Source organism: Podarcis filfolensis (genome assembly GCF_964270895.1).
Source record: "Podarcis filfolensis genome assembly, chromosome: 8".
NCBI classification, from domain to species: Eukaryota; Metazoa; Chordata; class Lepidosauria; order Squamata; family Lacertidae; genus Podarcis; species Podarcis filfolensis.
Window position 1 is genome coordinate 6,052,302 of NC_139611.1, and position 19,102 is coordinate 6,071,403.

Below are 19,102 nucleotides of genomic sequence, written 5' to 3' on the forward strand. Positions count from 1 at the left end.
TTGGCCACTATGAGAACAGGGTGCTGGACTAGATAGCTCCTTGGCCCGATCCAGCAGCTTCTTCTGTGTTCTTTCAGCAGGTTGTGTGTGCAGTTACCCAAAAGCCCAGTCTGGCTCAGAGGAAGAATAATGTGCAGTCTCAGAGTAGATTGCTAAATTTCTCTTCCAGTGCCTGTGGTCTGTTGTCTTAGAAGTGGCTGGGCAGTGTCTTTTTTTTTTTTAGGAGGAACGTGCCAGGGAGGGCTTGAAAAATGACCAGTTCCCTCTATCCTCATCCAAATGTGAAAGCAAACTCCAGAGCTCTTTTCTCCTGCATTGGTTACTTCCAAACTGGAATGCTGCAATGCCCTCTGTGTGGGGCTTCCCTTGCGCTTGATCTGGAAGCTGTAGTTAGTGCAGAATGCTGCAGCACGATTGCTGACAGAATGAGGCCTTGTCAGCATAGAACACCTTTGCTCAGAGATTTGCACTACTTGCAAGATCACCTTACCAAATAGACACCCACTCGATTGCTTCGATTGGCAGAACTGGCACTGTTACATGTTCCATATAATACTCATTTCGTATTTGTAAGAAATTTATTTTTTAGTGTGGCAGCGGCTACACTCTGGGATTCCCTGCCATTTGATATCAGGCAGGTGCTTCCACTGTACTCTTTCTGGTTCTGTGCACAGAAGATTTTTATTTAGACAAGGCTACCCAGACATGTAGAATATTGCTATATGTTTTAATCTGTTTTCAATTTATTGTTTTGCTTTAGGGTTTTTACTAGTAATTTTATTGTTTCATTCTGTTTGTAAATCGCTTTGAGGTTTTGTTTTGTTTTTAATGATCAAACGGTGCACAGATTTTATGAAATAATAGAGGAGAGGCTAGAAAGGATTTAACAGTGTGGTGCAGCTCATACATCAGTCCTGACAAACAAATAACAAAGCAAGGACAAGACCTTTTTTGAATAAAGCCACTTCACATTTAATTAAAAGGGGGTGGGGGTTAGAGAGGAAATCATTTTCACACAGATTCTGACATCAGCCAAAGTGGGTGGTGGAATAGGGGTAGGCCGCTCTTCGCACTAGGAGGTCCTTATTTATAGATATGCTCACAGAATAGCAGTGAAAAGCAAGTAGAGGCCGGTGACTTCTAATAAATTACATTCTTTACATTTGCACAAAGTGGAGTGGCCAGGAGGGAGGAAATGGAAGGGGGGCAGCATGGCAGGGGCTGTGTGGAGGGAAAAGGTGTGAGCTGAACACTGGGCTCCTGAGCCAGGAAAGGCAGTTTCTCCCACAGCCCTGGGGAATGGCTCATTGGGCAGTCTTGGTGGCTGGATTTCAGGGCCAGGGTGCTGTCCCGCTGCTTCCCAGATATTTGGGGCTCCCTTGAGCTCCAGCCAGCACGCTGGGTTGGTGGGAGCTGCCATCAAAAGCAGTTGGAAGGCGCCAGGTGGAGGGAAAGCACCTCTGTCATCATCTTCCTGACTCAAAAGTTAGACTTGCTTGGGCCTAGACTGCTACTGCTGCTGCTGCTGCTTTGATCCACCCCACCAAGGGCAGCGAACCCTTCCAGGCTCTTCTGCTCTCCCTCCCACAATGCAATGGCAGCACCCTTACTAGACTGAAAAGTGCCAGGACAGCATTGTGGGTGGGAGGTTTTTGCTGGTGCAGTGCAGGACCCCTTAAGTGAGACAGGTAGGCCTGGTGCTGGTCTGGATTGGGGAATGTTCCTTGGAACTGTGACTTGAAGCACCCCTCTCCTCCTTGGCAAACTCTTCCCCCTCTTTAAATAGCCTGATGAAAAGTACCACTAGACTGCAGTAATTTTACCAGTCAGTGAGAAGCCACCACTTAAGGGCTGGTAGATTTTGTGGAGGAAGGTGCTCATTGGGACAGTGCCCCCCTCTTGCTTTAGGGGTGTGTGTGTGTGAGAGAGAGAGAGATCTTTTCTGCCCCAGCAGAAACCAACCCTGCAACTCGCTGCTGATTTCTAGCAGCCTGTGCAACATTGGTTTGTGTTCCTAGAATCATGCAATCTGGAAGGGCCCCAAAGGATCACCTAGTGCAACTGTGCTGACTTGTGGGCCCTGGTAGTTCAACAGGCACGGGTGCTTGTGTATTGCACGCAACCATTTGTGTGTTCCCTGGGGCAGGGGGAGTGCGATTGTGATGGGCAAAAAGGAGCCTTGGCCTCCAGGAGGAGATGGGGGTGGGCAGGTGCTTCTCATCTCTTGGTGAGCAGAAATGTGTGGCAGTGTAGAGACAGCCTAGTCTCCTCCTGTCCTGGCTCTCCCTGCTCTCGCTGCTCAGTCTGAGTTGAGACTGACGGTTGTTTGGCTCATAAAGAAAGAAAGCCTGTCTTGGTAAGGAAAGCGACAGAGCAGCCTGGATCTTGCCTGTGAAGTAGCTGCACTCCCAAAGTGATCCTTTGCAGAGCCTGGCCTCTATGCGCAAGACAGAAGGGGCCGGCTAGTAGGCTCCTGTCCCTTGGCATAAATGCAGTTGCCTTGCATGACCTAAACTGGCTGTAGTAGCTTCCAAGAGACCAGGGGCTGTGGCACAGAGTTGTGAGCCTTGCAGTGGCTGAATCAGAAGAGAGCTCTCACTCCTCCAGCTTTTAGGATTGAAGAAGAAGAAGAGTTTGGATTTGCTATCCCATTTATCACTACCCTAAGGAGTCTCGGGTGGTGCTGTGGGTTAAACCACAGAGCCTAGGACTTGCTGATCAGAAGGTCGGCGGTTCGAATCCCCGCAACAGGGTCAGCTCCCGTTGCTCAGTCCCTGCTCCTGCCAACCTTGCAGTTCGAAAGCACGTCAAAGTGCAAGTAGATAAATAGGTACCGCTTCGGCGGGAAGGTAAACGGCGTTTCCATGTTCTGCTCTGGTTCGCCAGAAGCAGCTTAGTCATGCTGGCCACATGACCTGGAAGCTGTACACCAGCTCCCTCGGCCTGTTGAGCAAGATGAGCCCTGCAACCCCAGAGTCAGCCACGACTGGACCTAATGGTCAGGGGTCCCTTTACCTTTAAAGAGTCTCAAAGTGGCTAACAATCTCCTTTCCCTTCCTCCCCTACAACAAACACTCTGTGAGGTGAGTGGGGCTGAGAGACTTCAGAGAAGTGTGACTAGCCCAAGGTCACCCAGCAGCTGCATGTGGAGGAGCGGGGAAGCGAACCCGGTTCACCAGATTACGAGTCCACCGCTCTTAACCACTACACCACACTGGTTGGGCAGGAGCAGGGGCATACCCAGGCTTTGCATCAAGCCACCTTCTCTGCAGTCCTTTCCACAGGACTAGCATGAAGCTGTGGAGACAGGGCAGGTAGATCTGTGTACCTACAGGTGCAGGGTATGTGGAGGGGGAGGCACATAGGCGGGCCTGAACTACGGGCATGACAGCAGCAGGTAAATGCATTCCTCTCTTCAGGCACATCCTCAAAGTCTCGCTGAATAGAGCTTGCAGGGGCCCCCAGATTTTGGGGTGGGGGGCAGGCAGCAGGTGCAGCACAGAAGAATGTTACAGCCTAGATGGTTGGGATGGCAGGGTAGAGGGGGAGCAGGAAACAGGTGCCACATACAGCTGGCCCAGGACCAGCTTGCAGGAAGAGTTGGGAATTCTGGGGCAGAAATGGGTAGAGGAAGCTGGCCTGGAAAGGGAGCTTTTGGCAGTGGGGAAGAAACTAGAACCATAGAGTTGGAAGTGACTCCAAGTGACCTAGTCCAACCCCCTGCAGAACGGGGGCCTGGACACATGCCTCGATTCCAAATGAAGCCCACCTCTATGCCCTTCTCCATGCCTGCGGGCACCGTGGTAGTGACTGCATTCCTCCTGTAGACGGCACATCTTAAGAGAGTGGCCACAAAATACTTCCATTTGTCCAGTGCAGCAGGGGCAGGAGCTAGCAAAGGAAGCTTTTTTTTCTTTTTGCTGGGGAGGGAGCCATCACCCTGCTGCTTGGTAGCCATTTAGATGAGAAGCAGCCCCAGGTCACGTTCACTCCAGCAGAGGCTAGGCACGTACAGTGGGCAGCTGAGTACCAGTCACAAGGGGGCGGAAATCAGTGGGAGAGAGTGGCAAGGCTGCCCCCTGTGAGAAGAGGATGCTGGGGCAGAGAGACCCTCTTCAATCTGGTCCTGCTGCAGGGTGGGAGTCTGCCTGGTGCCATGATGCTCAGATCTGCCCGCTGGGCCTCATTCTTGCCCAAGTTTAGAAAACCTGATGGGCCTTTGTGCCAATGTGGGGAGAGGATGCATGGTCTGGGAGTAAAGCCAGCAACGGAATGAGCTTAAGGGTGGCAGCACAGAACACCTTATCTCCACCCTGGCCTCTTCCCACCCCACACATGGCTGATTTTCCCCGGGGTGGGAGTGGGGAAGGGACTTGGCACCCCCCCGCAGCCGCCACATCCAGCACAGGGTGCTCACCACTCTTTTCCTGACCCACTTTTCCTCTGCCCCAAGAGTCAAGGCATGGCAGCCACCTCTGCAGTGAGGGCGGTTGGGTGGTGGTGGGGAGAAAGGAGCATCGTCCCTTCGAACGAGCTCGAGAGTAGCCCTAAAGCGTCTGTGATGAAAGACGGGTCGGCACACACGCACGGAGCGTCACGCCGGGCATGTCGGCTCTGCGCGGGGGCCGGGATCAGAAGAGGAAGGCTTTCTTCTTCAGCTCGTTCCGCTTCCACAGGGCCAGCTTGCCAAATTCGTCCGGCGACATCTCGAACGCACGCAGGAAATCTTCGGCTGACAGGTGGCGCTGGGATGGGGAGAGAAGGAAGAAGGCTTGCTCATTCATTCATTTGTTCATTTCATAAGATTCATGAAACCACTCGAGCGGTTTGCAGTCAAGGCACACGAAAAGTTAAAATAACTTTTTAGAAGCAAATGAACCAACTTTCTAAAACATATGGGTAAAGGTAAAGGGACCCCTGACCATTAGGTCCACTCGTGGCCGACTCTGGGGTTGCGGCGCTCATCTTGCTTTACTGGCTGAGGGAGCCGGCGTACAGCTTCCGGGTCATGTGGCTAGCATGACTAAGCTGCTTCTGGCGAACCAGAGCAGCGCACGGAAACCCGTCAGAGCAGTACCTATTTATTTACTTGCACTTTGACGTGCTTTCAAACTGCTAGGTTGGCAGGAGCAGGGACTGAGCAACGGGAGCTCACCCCGTCGCGGGGATTCAAACCGCTGACCTTCTGATCGGCAAGTCCTAGGCTCTGTGGTTTAACCCACAGCGCCACCCGCGTCCCATAAACATTTGGGTAGGCGCTGCAAAAGGGTACAGTGAATGTGCCTGCTTGAAATCAATCGGCAGGGAGTTCCAAAGGGTAGGTGATGCCAGGCTGAAAGATAAGAGAGTTTTTACAAATGTGGAGCCTATAACAATGGCGAAGTGGTCAAGTGGGCACGTCGGGGGGTAAGGCAAGGTGCTTGTCTTGAAAGGGGTTGTATCTCATGTCAGATTCAAAGAACATGGGGAGGTGCCTTATCTTGAGTCAAGACAAGTGGTTTGTCTAGTTCAGTATTATGCACACCAACTGGTGCCTTGCAGAACCTGGACTACAGCTCCCATCGTCCCTGCCCACTGGCCATGCGGGCTGTTGAGGCTGCTGGGAGTTGAAGCCCAACAACATCTGGACCTTCTTACCCCACATGTGGTCCCTCTGCTGCTTCAATCAGCAGGGCAGGCGCAGTTACACGTGCCCCATAATACCCGTTCCACATTTGTAAGAACTTGATATTTTAGTGCAGCACCACCCAAACTTTGGAACTCAGTGCCTGTTGACACCTTTACTCTTTTCAGCACCTGCTAAAAACATTTTTCTTTAAACCAGCCTGTCCAGATGTTTAGAAAGTTGATGCGAGTCTTAATATGTTTTTAGTCTCTGGTTATCTTAACTTTTCCAATGTCTGGTTATTTCTTCTTACTGCCAATTTAATTGCTTTTTCTCTTCTGTAAGCCCTTTTGAGTTTTTCTGACAATCGAGTGGCTTATACATTTTCTAAAACAACAACAACAATAATAATACAGTCATACCATGGTTGTCGAACAGAATCCGTTCCAGAATTCTGTTCGACTTCCTTAAAAATTCGACAACCAAAGTGCGGCTTCCGATTGGCTGCAGGGGCTTCCTGCACACAATCGGAAGCCGCATAATCCACGTTGGATGTTCGGGTTTCAAAGAACGTTCGCAAACTGGAACTGGAACACTCGCTTCCGGGTTTGCGGCGTTTGGGAGCCAAAATGTTCGAGTCGCAAGGCATTCAGGAGCCAAGGTACGACTGTAAGGATGATGATGATGATAGCAAGGAAGTGATTTGCAGGGTGCCAGGGTTGAGAAAGGTAGATCTGCACCAGTGCTATTTCTTTGTACCTCTAGCCTTGTCCGGTCCACGCCTGGAGGCAGTTTCACTCTTCCCCGATTCGTCACCATCAGCATCTCGTAAGGGTAAATCTTCAGGGAGGAAGAAAAGCAAAGTTAACGAAGGGGCCACTTGGTTGCATTTCTTTGTGGGCGCATCAGGACACATTACCCCCATGCGAAAGGACGGTGGATATTCCCCCATGGCCCCAGGGGCAGTTCTCACCTTTTGCTCCAGCATACTAGGGAGGGAGTTTCCCCTGTCCATCCGCCCTCTCTGGCCGTTCTGCGGAGGGAAAATAAACCCAACACAGTTGCAGGGCCTTCTCCCACAGAAATAGTGCTTGGCATGGCTGTGGACTCACAGGAGGCAGCCAGTTGCACCACCTTATTCCCTCCTGGCCTCCTGGCCCTCTCAAACCCTCCTGGCCCTCTCAAACCCTCCTCAGCCTTCCTCTGGGGTTTGGGTGAGACGCCGTCACTCTCCCAGGTATCCTTGGGGGAAGTGGCCTGATACATCACCTCTCGGGGGGACCACCTGTGGCTGGGCATGTGTGCTCACCTGTAGACCTGCAAGACAGAAGGAAAGGGGCTGAAGGTGACCAGAGAACAGTCCCCTGCCATCTTCTTCAGTTGGTTCATTGCTAAGTGGCCAAGACCACTTAGTGTGATTCCTGCATTGTGGGGGGTTGGAGTAGATGACCCTCTGGCAGGGTTCGAAATTAGCAGGGCTCCAGGAGCATTTTGCACCTAAAGATTCTCCGTTTGTGAGCACCTCAAAAAGTCTGGGTGCTTTATTTTCACGCCTGGCTGACACTCGAGGATTACTGAAATGTATGTGCTTCGAAGCATCGAAGTACAGTGGTACCTCAGGTTACAGACGCTTCAGGTTACAGACTCCGCTAACCCAGAAATAGTACCTCGGGTTAAGAACTTTGCTTCAGGATGAGAACAGAAATCGTGCTCCGGCGGCGCGGCAGCAGCAGAAGGCCCCATTAGCTAAAGTGGTGCTTTCAGGTTAAGAACAGTTTCAGGTTAAGAACGGACCTCCGGAAAGAATTAAGTACTTAACCTGAGGTACCACTCTATATGTTAAGGATAGGCAATATGTTAATTAAAAAGAGTGTTTTGAAAACTGAAGTATGGTACCTATATTTTTTATTGCAAACACCAAATCAAACATGTATTAGCAGTTTCTGCTTAAAATGTGATATTGACAATGTGCCACTTATGTGAATTGAGTATTAGTTCATGCCTATCAAAATAATAAAAAGTGTTGCCAACCCCCCCCCCCCCCAAATGGCGACTAGACATTCTGTTTTGGCGCCTGCAACCCAGGTCCCAGGAGCCATTTGGCTCCTAGCTTTTCTGTCCCAGTTTCTAACACTGCCCTTGGGGTCCCTTCCCACTCTACAATTCTGTGAGCGGGAGGGAGGTCAGAAGCAGCTCAGAAGTAGCAGAAGAGGGTCCAAGCTAGGGCAGGTGACTGATGTCAGCAGATGAGAGGTCTGCCTTTGCCCCACCCCAACCCCAACCCCGTAGCTCCGCTTACCTGGGCTCCCTTTCTCACTGCCGGCAGGACTGAACTCTGTGGACTGCAGCTGTAGAAGGCGGAAAAAAGCAGGAGAAGAGTCAGGGTCACTCACAGAGACATGCCAACCTTGGTGCCTTTGTGGCATGAAGAGAGGGGGCGCTTCGATCTTTCCTAGGTCACATCCAGACCACACATCTAAAGCACACATCACTTTTCCCAAAGACTCCTGGAAACTACAGCTTTGTCGGAGAAAGGCAACCGATTCCACGTGTCCATGATGTGATTGTGCCTTTATTACTCAGGTTTTCTGCTTGGGACAGAAGGATTCTCACCCCCCACCTCCCAATAATGGCAGGAGATGTGGGCTACTTGTGGGACCTCAGCCCCAGGCCAGCAGGTCTCTCTGCAGGGCCAATGCCAGCTGTGCGATTCTTGGTCAAAGATGGTGTGGATCAGAATTTGACAGTCATCTTCAAAAACCTGAAGAGCTGCCCCATGGAAGACTGAGCAAGCTTGTTTTCTAGCTGCTCCAGAGGGGATGACCCAAATCACAGGGATTCAAAGGGCAAAGAAAGGAGATTCCAATTAAATACAGTCGTACCTTGGAAGTCAAACAGAATCCGTTCTGTAAGTCTGTTCAACTTCCAAAACGTTCGGAAGCCAAATCGCTGCTTCTGATTGGCCGCAGGAAGGTCCTGCGGCCAATCGGAAGCTGCAGAAGCCCTGCTGGACATTCAGCTTCCAAAAGAACATTTGCAAACCAGAACAATCACTTCCGGGTTTGCGGCGTCTGGGAGCCAAAACGTCTGAGTTCCAGGGCGTTTGGGATCCAAGATATTAGGAATAACTTTCTGACTGTAAGAACAGTTTACTAGATAGCACTGTAATTCTTACTGCATAATATACATGATTTAGTTACAAATCATGTTTTTGTTACTAAATCATGTATATTATGCATTAAGAATTACAGTGCTATCTAGTAAACTGGTCTGCATGTTCCTTGTATTGTTGTGTTTAGTTTGCAACACAGGGGTTGGTTGTTCTGTATTGTAAGAACAGTTTGACAGTGGAACTGACTCCTTCGGAAGACAGTGTTGGAGCCTCCTTGCTTGGAGATCCTTGGATGGCCACCTGTCAGGAATTCTTCAACTGTGGTTCCCTGCACTGCAGGGAGTTGGACTAGTCAGGGGTCAGCAAACCTTTTCAGCAGGGGGCCAGTCCACTGTCCCTCAGGCCTTGTGGGGGGCTGGACTATATTTGGGGGGGGGTGGAATGAACAAATTCCTATGCCCCACAAATAACCCAGAGATGCATTTTAAATAAAAGCACACATTCTACTCATGTAAAAACACCAGGCAGGCCCCACAAATAACCTAGAGATGCATTTTAAATAAAGGGACACATCCTACTCATGTAAAAACACGCTGATTCCCAGACCGTCCGCCGGCTGGATTTAGAAGGCGATTGGGCCGGATCTGGGCCCCGGGCCTTAGTTTGCTTACCCATGGACTAGAAGATGCTCCAACTCCCTGCTGTTCCTTCCCAACTCTATAATTTTAAGATTCTATGGTTTCAGAATGGAAGCAGGCGCCAGAGGAACAGGCACAGTTTGGAAGGGCGGCCCTTCTTCTGATCATTGAGATGATTTCCACCGCCTCAGATTAGACTGTTCTTGAGCCCTCTCTGCACCAGCAAGAGCAAGACTGCTTTCATAAAAAGGAAACCGGAGGACTTCGAGATGTGTGGAATATGCACATTCCCTCCAAACACCTTCACTTTTTCTACTTCCATCCAAGGGATAGAGCAGAGATGGGCAGTGTGTCTCAACTCAAGACCTGCACCCAATTGTGAATAATCTTCTAGGGTCTGCGTGCAACAGAGCTCAGGGCGAGCGGCAAAACAGGTCAAAGCAGCAAATGCATTGCTCTCATTTCATAGCAGGCTACATACCGTATTTTTCGCACCATAGGGCGCACCGGACCATAGGGCGCACCCAGTTTTTAGGGGGGGAAATCAAGAAAAAAAATATTTTTTCCCCCCCAGCCCCAAAGAGCAGCGTACAGGCTGCGCACAACCTCTCCTTGCGGAGGCGTTGCGCGCAGCTATGGAAGAAGGCAAAGCAGCGAGCGGGATGGATCCCGCTCGCTGCTTTGTCTTCCCCTTTAGCCCCGTGCAGCCTCTCCTTGCCGGGAGACGCTGCGCAGGGCTAAAGAATCCATAGCCCCGTGCAGCCTCTCCTTGCGGAGGGGTTGCGCGCAGCTATGGAAGAAGGCAAGGCAAGGAGCGGGATGGATCCTGCTCGCTGTTTTGTCTTCCCCTTTAGCCCCGTGCAGCCTCTCCTTGCCAGGAGACGCTGTGCAGGGCTAAAGAAGCCATAGCCCCGTGCAGCCTCTCCCTGCCGGAGGGGTTGCGCGCGGCTATGGCACAAGCCTGCATTCGCTCCATAGGAGGCCCACACATTTCCCCTCAATTTTTGGAGGGGAAAAACTGCGTCCAATAGAGCGAAAAATACGGTACATTCCAGCAGCACAAAAGTCAATAACAAAGACCATCTCCAGGCAGGCAGGCAAGGGTCATTATAGCATTTCATGGGCCCAATCCAGACCGTGAAAGCACTTGCGGTGAATGCAACCATGGGTTGGGGAAAGTCCCAAGAGAAGAAAGGGGAAAGACAAAAGTCTCTGTCACAACACTAGAACTCGTGGAAGCTGAAGGACTATGGTGGACTACGCCAAAATGGCGAAACTGACTGGGAAAATCAGAAGCCAGGAAAAGAGGAATTTTAAGGAGGGATGGGGAAAATTTATAATGTGCTCAAGAGAACACTGTAAACAATTTTTAAAACTTTGGCAGGATTTGAGTAATGCTCCTAATGTATGAAAAACCCTGGGAAAATGGGTTGTGATTCTTTTAACAAATTAGAGAAAATAAGATAAGCAGATAAAATAAAATAAAAGATTGATAATGGTAACCATGGATGGGCAGAGGGAAATCAAGGGATTCAAAGAATCCTAAATGAGGAGGTGAATGATGAGCTTGAATTTAAATTTCTTATGTAAAACTTAATAAAAATATTATATATATATATATATATATATATATATATATATATATATATATATAAGAACTCATAGAAGCTGAAGGTTGGAAGGCTCAGGGCAGAGGCCCCTAACTGGCACCTTACCCTGGCGAGGGTGCTTCTCCCGTAGGCAGGAAGGGAGGAAGATTTTGAGCTTCCACCGTGAAGAGCTGGAAAAAGAGGAAGACCAGCGATTAATATGGCCCAAACAAAAGAGCTCCCAAACTTCTATTAGCGGCTAATCCCCATGTGACACCCCCCCAAACTACATCACGGTTACATCATGAAAGGGGAGGTCTGGTGGCAGTAATCTGAGCATCCTGGACCCTGCCCCATGGTTCTCCTTGCCCTCCACCAAACACCCCTCAAGTGTAACAAAAGAGATATTGGCTGTTTCCCAGCCAAGTTAATCACACCCTTTTGTCTTCATCTGGGTTTGTTATTTCTGGAATGGCTACCTGTCTGGCACTTGATTTTTTTGTGTGTTTTCAATATTCTGTTGGGAGCCACCCAGAGTGGCTGGGGAAAGAGAACCATGATTGTGTCAGGAGTTCAGCCTACACTCGAGTAGGACCCTGGTAGAGACACATGCCCGACTGGCATGTTCCCTCCTTGGTCAATTGTTCGGAAGCTTCAGAAGCTTTCTTCTGCCTGAACATCACAGTGACCGATGCCAACAGACATTGGCACACTTAGAGATCTGCAGAGTTTGTGCACCTTGCGTGACAGACCTCAGCAACTCAGCATTTTGGCTAATCTACTTTATTTACATATAAACACACACGGAGCACTTCAACATGGCTCCCTCTCTCTCTAGCATCAGACAGCAAAGAGAAAGAACAAAGGACAATAGTCCCACTTCACGGAACACAGTAACACAAACATCCTGTCTCCATCACTTCCCACTCTGTGGAATGAAAACATACACCATCATGTGATAGGCAACAATCCCATGACTGCAATCATAGAGCAGGAATTCTAACAGAGTGCTACCTTAAGCTCCTCGGAGGAAAAAGTGGATTATAAATGCAAACAAACAAACGGGTGCACGAAAGATGTGCCCTTCCTGTTTCAAGACAAAAAGAATGAGAAGCACGGGAAATCAGCCCCTGGTTTTAGCAGGGGGTGGGGTGGGAGGTTGCTTACTCACAGGAGTGGAAGGGCGTCCGGTCTGGAAGGGAACGGGTTTTCCTCCGGATGGGGAGCGACTTCTCCATCTCCTCCTTGAGGATGAGTTTGCCAAGGTTGGAGGCCACCTGGCGGAGAGAGAGAATGGGGGCGGGGAGCTCAGCCACACAAGGAGCCACCGGCACCCAGGAGCCCCCCACCCGGCTTCACCTGCCCCCAAGCCCCCTGCCCACCTTGCTCAGCTCTTGCTTCTGCAACTCTCGCAGGCTCCCCAATTCTTCCGTGCTGTCCTCATCCTCGTCCTCGCCTCTTTTGGAGGCCATCCGCCGCCGCCACTCAGTCTCTGCAGAAACACAAGGCAGGAGCGTGTCTCACACGTGGCAGACAGCTTCTTGGGCGGAGGGTCTTCTCACCTTCAAAAATGATGCCCCCCCCCCCCGATTTCAGACGACATTGTCCCCAGGTGAGTGTGCTTAGGGCCGAAACCTTATAGTAGCCATTTGAGGAGGGGAAGATGAAAGGGACCAAAGAGGGTGAAGCTATAAAGCCCTTAGTAACATGGGGCCAGTTTACCTGAGCCTTCACATGGATTACTTCACTGCTAGATTACTGCTATGCGCTCTGTATGGGGCTTGCCTTGCACCTGATCTGGAGGTTGCAATGAGTGTAGAATGCTGCAGCACAATTGCTGACAGGCTTTGGCAGCACAGAACACCTGCGCTGATAAATCTGCCCTGGTGGCCAGGTTCAAGGGGTTGCTATTCTTATATCAACCACCCTTAACAACATGGGACCAAAATTAAAAAAAATAAAATCCTTCCAGTAGCACCTTAGAGACCAACTAAGTTTGTTCTTGGTATGAGCTTTCGTGTGCAAGTGTGCATGCACACGAAAGCTCATATCAAGAACAAACTTAGTTGGTCTCTAAGGTGCTACTATGGACTGCAAGAAGATCAAACCTATCCATTCTTAAGGAAATCAGCCCTGAGTGCTCACTGGAAGGACAGATCCTAAAGCTGAGGCTCCAATACTTTGGCCACCTCATGAGAAGAGAAGACTCCCTGGAAAAGACCCTGATGCTGGGAAAGATGGAGGGCACAAGGAGAAGGGGACGGCAGAGGACGAGTTGGTTGGACAGTGTTCTTAAAGCTACCAGCATGAGTTTGACCAAACTGCAGGAGGCAGTGGAAGACAGGAGTGCCTGGCGTGCTCTGGTCCAGGGGGTCACGAAGAGTCGGACACGACTAAACAACTAAACAACAACAACAAGGTGCTACTGGAAGGATTTTATTATTATTATTTTGTTTCGACTATGGCAGACCAACATGGCTACCTACCTGGAACTAGGACACGGGACCAGTTTGCCTGCGAGATCACCTCACCCCATATATGTCTGCTCAGCCGCCACATTCTGTGCAGCTGGCATTATTACAGGGCTATATAATACCTGTTCTTCACTTGTAAGAAACTGGTCATTTAGTGTGGCAGCGCCTGCACTTTGGAACTCCTTGCCTATTGAGATCAGGCGGGCACCTTCACTGTATTCTTTTGGGTGCCTGCTGAAAACATTCTTGTTTAGACAAGCCTGCCCAGGCATGTAGAATGGTGATGTATGTTTTAATCTGCTTTTATTTATTTATTTTGAAGGTTGTAAATAGCTGTTTTGGAAATGCAAAAGATCTCGCAAGGAATCGCTACCGTTTAAAACTGCCAGTACGAAGCAGCAACCCCATCAAAGAAAAGGAAAGCAGTATCCAGCCTCTGCTCGATTCTTTTCCTCATTATCCAACTTCCTCTATGCTAATCTCTCACAAGCAAACTTGAAAGACTTGTTATCGCCTCATTCGTTTGCCAGAAAAAGGAGACCTGGCACCTTGGCAGATGGCATCATTGCTCCAGTTTTGGGAAAAAAGCCCCACAGCTATGCTCCCCTGCATTCCCCCATCCACTACCCCACTGGCTGACAGAAAAACACAGCAAGGACCACTTACCCACAACTGCCAAGGAGGGCGGGCAGGGCCAGTAGTCCGTCTCAATCTTGGCCGGCTGGTTGGGGTCGGGCGGCTGGGCAGCTGGGAACTTGGAGGATTCGATGATCAGGTCCTCGATCAGGTGCTTGCTCTGCGGGGTTGGTGTCACCGACTGCTCTGCAAGGTGCAAGGGGGGCGGGGAAGGTGACTCTGAGCCTCTGCTGTGTGTAGCCCCACCTTCACCCGCCCCAGAGGGCACCAGGGAGCACCACCTACCTCTCTGCTTGTAGATGGGGGGCTTCTTGTAGATGTTCATCTCTGCCGTGTTGGTATCTGGGGAAGGAACAGGGAGGCGCTCAGGGGACGCAGCAACTGGTTTGGGGCTGCTTCTCAGGGAGACCCCCGAGGTGGTTTTCCAGAGTGCTGCTGCCCATATTTCTCCTTTTAAAGGTAAAGGTAAAGGGACCCCTGACCATTAGGTCCAGTCATGGCTGACTCTGGGGTTGCGGCGCTCATCTCGCTTTATTGGCCGAGGGAGCCGGCGTACAGCTTTTGGGTCATGTGGCCAGCATGACTAAGCTGCTTCTGGCGAACCAGAGCAGCGCACGGAAACGCCATTTACCTTCCCGTGGGAGAGGTACCTATTTATCTACTTGCACTTTGATGTGCTTTCGAACTGCTAGGTTGGCAGGAGCAGGGACCGAGCAACGGGAGCTCATCCCGTCGCGGGGATTCGAACCGCCGACCTTCTGATTGGCAAGTCCTAGGTTCTGTGGTTTAACCCACAGCGCCAGCTGCGTCCCTGTAAACCAAGGTACCACTGTAATAATAATAAGCAACTCTCATCATACGCAGGGTAGCAAAGGCTGCCCCAACGTAGAAGAGTTACAATACCACCGAGGGGGTTTCCATGAAGCTGCTTTGGAGAAGGACAGAAGGGCACAGGTTAAATATTCCCTGCCTGAAACCGGGAGATCAGCTGCCAGTCACTGGACTGTAGGCAACAGTGAGCAGGACAGGCCAATGGCCTGACTCAGTACATTTAAGGTAGCTTGCTACGCTCCAGGGTTGAAGGGCCTGACCCAGGGGAGTTCAAGGTAGAGGGGAGCAGGGCAGATTTTGGGCCACGTAAAAGGAGAAATATAAGGGACGCGGGTGGCGCTATGAGTTAAACCACAGAGCCTAGGACTTGCTGATCAGAAGGTCGGTGGTTTGAATCCCCGCGACGGGTTGAGCTCCCGTTGCTCGGCCCCAGCTCCTGCCAACCTAGCAGTTCGAAAGCACTGGGGTCCCTTTACTTTACCTTTACCTTGGTTTACGAACTTAATCCGTTCCGGAAGACCGTTCTTAAACCAAAGCGTTCTTCAACCAAGGCATGTTTCCCATAGCAGCGGGAGACTCAATTTACAAATGGAACACACTCAACAGGAAGCAAAACATGTTCTTATTCCAAGGAATAGTTCACAAACCAAAACACCTACTTCTGGGTTTGCAGCGCTCTTAATCCAAGTTGTTCATAAACTAAGCTGTTCTTAAATCAAGTATCATCATCATCATCATCATCATTATCTTCATCATCTTTTATATCCTGCCTTTTCCCCAGACTGGGACTGAAGGCGGCTTATACAAATTAAAACACCACCAATTAAATAAGTTAAGAAACATATAAAAAGTAATTAAACTCTAATAGAATTAAAGCAATTTTAAAAACTCGTCTATTAAAATACAAATAATAAAACAACACAGCACTTATTAAAAGCCCTTTCCTTAAAAAACAGCAGTCTGTTCCCAAAGGCCTGTAGGAATAAGAAGGTCTCCGCCTGCTGGCAGAAGGACCGCAAGGAGGGGGCCCGCCTGGCTTCTCCAGAGAGGGAGTTGTAAAGTCTGGGAGCAGCCACCAAGAAGGCCCTCTCCTGCGTCCCCCCACCAAGTAGGCCTGTGAGGGTGGTGGACCTAGGAGAAGGACCTCCCCTCAAAATCTCAAAACCTGGGCAGGTTCTTATAAGCGAATATGGTCCTTCAGAGAGCCTGGGCCTAAGTCATATAGGGCTTTACAGGTCACGACCAGCACTTTTAATTGTGCTCAGGAACAGATTGGCAGCTAGCGGAGCTGTTCTAACAAGGGGATCAATATTCTGCCCACAGCTGTCATTTTTTCCCTTTTCTTGCGAGGAATCCTATTTGGAATAAGGGAATTTCCCTTTAAAAAAGGGAAAAGTTGACAGCTATGATTCTGTCTGGCTGAAGCTCTTTGAGCCAGCTGACGTTTCTGAGCCCTTTTCAAAGGCAGCCCCATGTAGCGTATGACGGCTACATTGCAGGGGGCTGGACTAGATGACCTTTGGGATCCCCTCCAACTCTCTACAGTTCTATGACTGAGACCCCCCGGAGAGGCTGCAACTGATGGAGGGCGGGGAAGGGTCTGGGGGAGCAGTCTAAGGCATTGGTGGGGGTGTCAGGGAAAGCCTGAAGGCGCCTTTGGCAAGGGGGGGGCCCTACCAGGGCGGTGGAAATGGTGGACTCCGCTGCGGCTGCTGCTGCTGGTTCGGCGGCTGCCCGGCTGGGAGGCATTGCCTGGAGACTTGCTCTCCTCCATCCAGTCGCGAGTGACCTGTGGGCAGAGCAAAGGAGGTGAGAGGAGGCCAGCAGTCTGGTTTCAGGGCCGGCCCAAGACATTTTGCCACCTGAGGCAAAAGGGGAGAAAATAGGAGGCAGGTGGCAACAGTGGCTCTGCTCTTCCCTGGTGGCAGCTGCGAGCTACAAGCACAGGGGGCAGCAGCAGCAGGCTCCTGGGGTCCCCAGATCTGCAGCTCCCCCCAGCTGTCTCCAGCCTGCAGCCTGAGGCAGCTGCCTCATCGGCAGTAACGGGTGGGCTGGCCCCGACCTGAATTGCCACACAGCCCTTTCCCTCCCGTTGCAGAAGAGCAGCCTGCACCCTGCCCTCCACCAAGAGACTGTCAGCAGCCGAGGAGCTGTGCCGGCCTGTCGTTTGGCAAGGAGTCCTGCAAACCGGCTTGCCTTTTGGCCAGAGGGCTTCTGGAGCTGACAGGCCCCGGTGCGCTGAGCTCAATTGCTGCCCGTGCAGATGCCGGAACACATCCCTCTCCCCGCCACCCTGTCGCACTGACAGCCTTGCTCATCTCTTCTCCACTCCCTCCTTCCCTCCCACTGGCCTCTTCTCTGCTCTTGGTAACCCATCTTGGAAACCCATCTCCAAGGCAACCCTGAGAAACACTTACTTCTGGAGAAGGAGGTGGAGAGAGGGATTTGGGCGAGAGGGAGCGCTGCAGAAAGGAGTCAAGAGAGAGAGAGAGAAAGAACTTCACTTGATGCCGCTCACATCTGAGTCATCTATTATGTCCAAAAGGCTTCCTGGAGCAAGCTTGTTTTCTGCCTCTCCGGAGAGGAGGACCTGAACCGATAGATTCAGATTCCAGGAAAGGAGATTCTGGCTAAACCATCAGAAGAACTTTCTGACGGTAAGAGCCGTTTGACAATGGAAGGGACTCCCTAGGAAGGTTTATAACAGAGGTTTAGTGGCCACCTGTCATGTATGACCTAGTTGAGATTCCAGCATTGTGGTGGGTTGGACTAGATGAGCCTTAGGGTCCCTTCCACCCTAGTTTTCTATGGTTCTATGTCTATACTGCAAGCCACAGTGGGGCTCGTGGAACACAAAAACCTCACAGTATTAATTAGCCAGCCATTACAGAACTGGCCTTACTGTTTCCTTAAAAAAAAAAAAAATTATTAGTTTTTTTAACATATCATTTCCAACATTCATATAACATAATTTCTTATCTTATACAATACTTTTGACTTCCATCAACTCCTCTGATGCTTTTCTGTTTTTATCACTTATTCTGCATTTCTTAATTTCTCTATTACTCTTAATTATCATTAACTAATAATTCTCCAGGGATGCAGGTGGCGCTGTGGGTTAAACCAGAGACTAGTACTTGCCGATCAGAAGGTCGGCGGTTTGAATCCCTGCGACGGGATGAGCTCCCGTTGCTCGGTCCCTGCTCCTGCCAACCTAGCAGTTCGAAAGCACCTCAAAGCACAAGTAGATAAATAGGTACCACTCCGGCGGGAAGGTAAACGGTGTTTCCGTGCACTGCTCTGGTTCACCAGAAGCAGCTTAGTCATGCTGGCCACATGACCCGGAAGCTGTACGCTGGCTCCCTCGGCCAATAAAGCGAGATGAGCGCTGCAACCCCAGAGTCGGTCACGACTGGACCTAATGGTCAGGGGTCCCTTTACCTTTACCTTTAATAATTCTCCTCATAGTCTTTCTTGCAATATTTCAAATAATCCTCCTTAGAAAACTTCTTGCAATGCTCCTACCGTAATCTGTTCATTACAATTACTTTTCAAATAGTTCGTATATTTACTCTAGTCTTCTAAGAATCTCTGGTCCCGCAGGTTTCGAATCCTTCCTGTTAATTTATCTAACTCGGCATAGTCCATCAGTTTCATCCTCCATTCTTCTTTCATCAGGGCTTACTGTTTCCTAACAACTTCTACAGAATCACAGCCTCAAAATAGCTTTTGCTATGGTACTCTGGGCAAAGCAAAGGACCCCCCTGGCCCGAAAAGGGGGTTTGGGCTGGCCCACCTCTCGGCTCCTTGGCCTCTCCACGTGGTCCAGGAGGGAGTAGGTAAAGTGGGGCTCGTATATCATCAAGTCGGGGCGCTCTATGTCCAGGATCGCCTTGTCTTTGGGGATTGCTGCTAAATCCTTGTAGACTTCATTGTCCATTTTTGCCTGGGAAGGAAGACAGAAGCATCAGCGATCCAGGTCTTGATTCAGGAGGCATTCAAACCTTGACTCAGCTGAGAGATCCGTGCATGGAGGTGAGGTATCATTTAAAAGCGAAGAGTCCATTTGCATGGTACTACTCACCACAGTGCTGGAGGGTGACCCAGGGACGCTGGAGCCCCGGGAAGAGCAGAGGCTCCCTGGGGACGTCAGCTGGTGCTGGAGAGAGGAGAAAAGACACGAGTCAGATGGGGTGTGAAAAGCAAAGAACTCCTTC

General features: G+C 50.3%; 1 protein-coding gene across 8 annotated transcripts in view; it reads right to left on the reverse strand.

Annotated features, from left to right (window-relative positions):
• Window positions 1-947: 947 nt before the first annotated feature.
• Window positions 948-19,102, reverse strand: part of DMTN (dematin actin binding protein) — a 58,710-nt gene continuing 40,555 nt past the window's right edge. For 3 of the 8 annotated variants that reach the window (XM_083629555.1, XM_083629553.1, XM_083629554.1), the window contains exons 4-16: window positions 18,970-19,044; window positions 18,682-18,831; window positions 17,303-17,347; window positions 16,563-16,674; window positions 14,340-14,396; window positions 14,085-14,240; window positions 12,327-12,436; window positions 12,116-12,221; window positions 11,071-11,135; window positions 7,888-7,953; window positions 6,579-6,629; window positions 6,365-6,445; window positions 948-4,745 (exon numbers count right to left, since the gene is read on the reverse strand). In XM_083629555.1, coding sequence (XP_083485681.1) covers window positions 4,632-4,745; window positions 6,365-6,445; window positions 6,579-6,629; window positions 7,888-7,953; window positions 11,071-11,135; window positions 12,116-12,221; window positions 12,327-12,436; window positions 14,085-14,240; window positions 14,340-14,396; window positions 16,563-16,674; window positions 17,303-17,347; window positions 18,682-18,831; window positions 18,970-19,044 — 1,188 coding nt within the window. In that variant the 3' untranslated portion in view covers window positions 948-4,631. Of the gene's footprint in view, window positions 4,746-6,364; window positions 6,446-6,578; window positions 6,639-6,779; window positions 6,923-7,887; window positions 7,954-11,070; window positions 11,136-12,115; window positions 12,222-12,326; window positions 12,437-14,084; window positions 14,241-14,339; window positions 14,397-16,562; window positions 16,675-17,302; window positions 17,348-18,681; window positions 18,832-18,969; window positions 19,045-19,102 lie in introns of those variants that run through there. The other 5 variants (XR_014551817.1, XR_014551819.1, XR_014551818.1 and 2 more) reach the window with 4 other exon arrangements.